General features: G+C 43.1%; 1 protein-coding gene across 1 annotated transcript in view; it reads left to right on the top strand.

The window, feature by feature from the left end:
* The window catches only part of LOC104129804 (semaphorin-4D-like), a 9,994-nt gene extending 8,159 nt beyond the window's left edge, over positions 1–1,835 (top strand). Inside the window, exon 14 of the mRNA XM_035898198.1 lies at positions 820–1,835. Coding sequence (XP_035754091.1) covers positions 820–1,031 — 212 coding nt within the window. The 3' untranslated portion in view covers positions 1,032–1,835. The remainder of the gene's footprint in view (positions 1–819) is intronic.
* Positions 1,836–1,841: the final 6 nt, after the last annotated feature.

Below are 1,841 nucleotides of genomic sequence, written 5' to 3'. Positions count from 1 at the left end.
CAGGAATGCGTAGCAGTGCAAGTTTCACAGAGAGTTTGGGTTTGATGACACGACGTTCCCCGTTAAGGAATGTGGCATGTAAATTCGGGTAGGAGTCAGAAACTCTGAATTGCAGATGACAAGCTGCATTGTGTATTACATAGATGTGTTGCCAGCTACCACTTTTAAAAGCAAAATTCCTTGTTTGGGTACCTTTTTGACACGATAGAACCGTAAGAATAAATTTCTTTCAAAAATTTACACTGATCCACTTTTTTGTAATGTTGGGGTTGCTCAATTACAGAAATTAATACTTCAGAAGCTAATAATACTTAGCATTTAGTGCTTTCACCTTCAGACTTTCTGTTTAATCTACTAATAGCAACTAATTAAGTCTCCCAGTGCCTCAAGAGGTTGCTATTATCCTCATTTTACAGCTGAGGTTAAATTACTTGTCACTGGCCATAGTGAGTATTGGTGTCGGATCGGGTGCTTTGTTAGAAGTTCAGTGTCATCTTCCTGTATTTTCTCTCTCTCGATTTTCCTCTCCTTTGCCTTTATTTAAGCTTTCAAAACACTTTCCACGCATTTATTTTTCTAATGTGTTGCTAGTGACCTTTATGATACATCTTCCTCTGTCCAAAAATGTCATGAATCGGCTCAGGTGCTGCATCGTTGTTCTGAATTTATTTCTGAGGTGTGGTCAAAATTCAGACATTGCAGCTCCTGTTGTTGAAGGCCACTGGAAGCCGAGCATTTCTTCTGAGACACTTTTTTCTTCATTTTCCATTTTCTTGTATGTTTTCTTGTTTGGAAAATAACACGGGTTCTTGATTACAGAAAACCCTGAAGAAAAGGCTGTGCTGCCTCACTGTCTCTTGCCAGACGTGCATAACGTACAAGGCCTCTTCCAGACACAGCAGGGTTTATTCCAGTTTTCACATAGCTATGGAAGGGGAAGCCTGCTTGGAAACGGAGTCTCCTGCGCGGAAGGCTGTACCAGCTGTAGCAAGACGCCCGCTTTCAGGTTAGACAGGAATGCTTGGAAATGAAGATGATGTGTACAGCACAGATGCCTGGGTAGGAAGAAAGACCAGAGAAGTGGCTATCTGGTGTTTTTTCTTCCCTTAAAATGTAAATAGGTTAAGCTGCTTTACATTTGGGCAACATCACAGTCTCTTTTCTTTTTTTTAATGCCTTCTTTCTTCCCGGATCAAATTATTCTCCTGTTACACTTCACAACAACAGGTTCTTGTGTATTTTGTGTAAATACCATAGAGGGAAGGTGAGGCCAGTTGTTGAACTTGGAAAAAGCAAATTCACGGATTACTGTGTGTCTGTTGCGCTGCTACGTACACAGCAATGCCGGCCCTTTCCATGGAAGGATGTCAGGGTGGGAACCGCATCAGCCTTTCTAGCGTGGTGAAGCCGTAGGCACGGAATGCGGACAAGAGAGAACTACGTCAAATGGATGGCTGGGGAGATCTGAAGACTGGCTAGCTGCTGGCAAACTGTTACACCAGGACCTGCCTGGCTGCACTGCAGTGATTGTATCGGTGCAACGCAGAAACCAGATCTGAGGCGCGTGCCTTGTCTCACAGTTTGAAAGGGAGTCTGCTTCCTCGCAGGGTTCCCTTACCTATATTCCTACTCCCTATATGCAAAGGGCAATATGGAAATTAATGATGCAGACTGAAGAGCAGTATGCAACTAATAACATAGGAAGTGATCGCAATTTCCATTCCTATCTTTGGGGACACTTAACTCTCTTCCCTGAGTGGAAGGAAGTGCAGATGGAATCCAAAACCCCATTTCAGAAAATCCTCACAAGGCTACCAGCATTTGGGCTTAGTTCAATTCCT

This window comes from Egretta garzetta, unplaced genomic scaffold (genome assembly GCF_000687185.1).
Source record: "Egretta garzetta isolate BGI_Z169 unplaced genomic scaffold, ASM68718v1 scaffold567, whole genome shotgun sequence".
In the NCBI taxonomy this organism is placed as follows: Eukaryota; Metazoa; Chordata; class Aves; order Pelecaniformes; family Ardeidae; genus Egretta; species Egretta garzetta.
The sequence above is the reverse complement of the archived record's forward strand: the minus strand, read 5'-3'. Positions and strand labels throughout refer to the sequence as shown.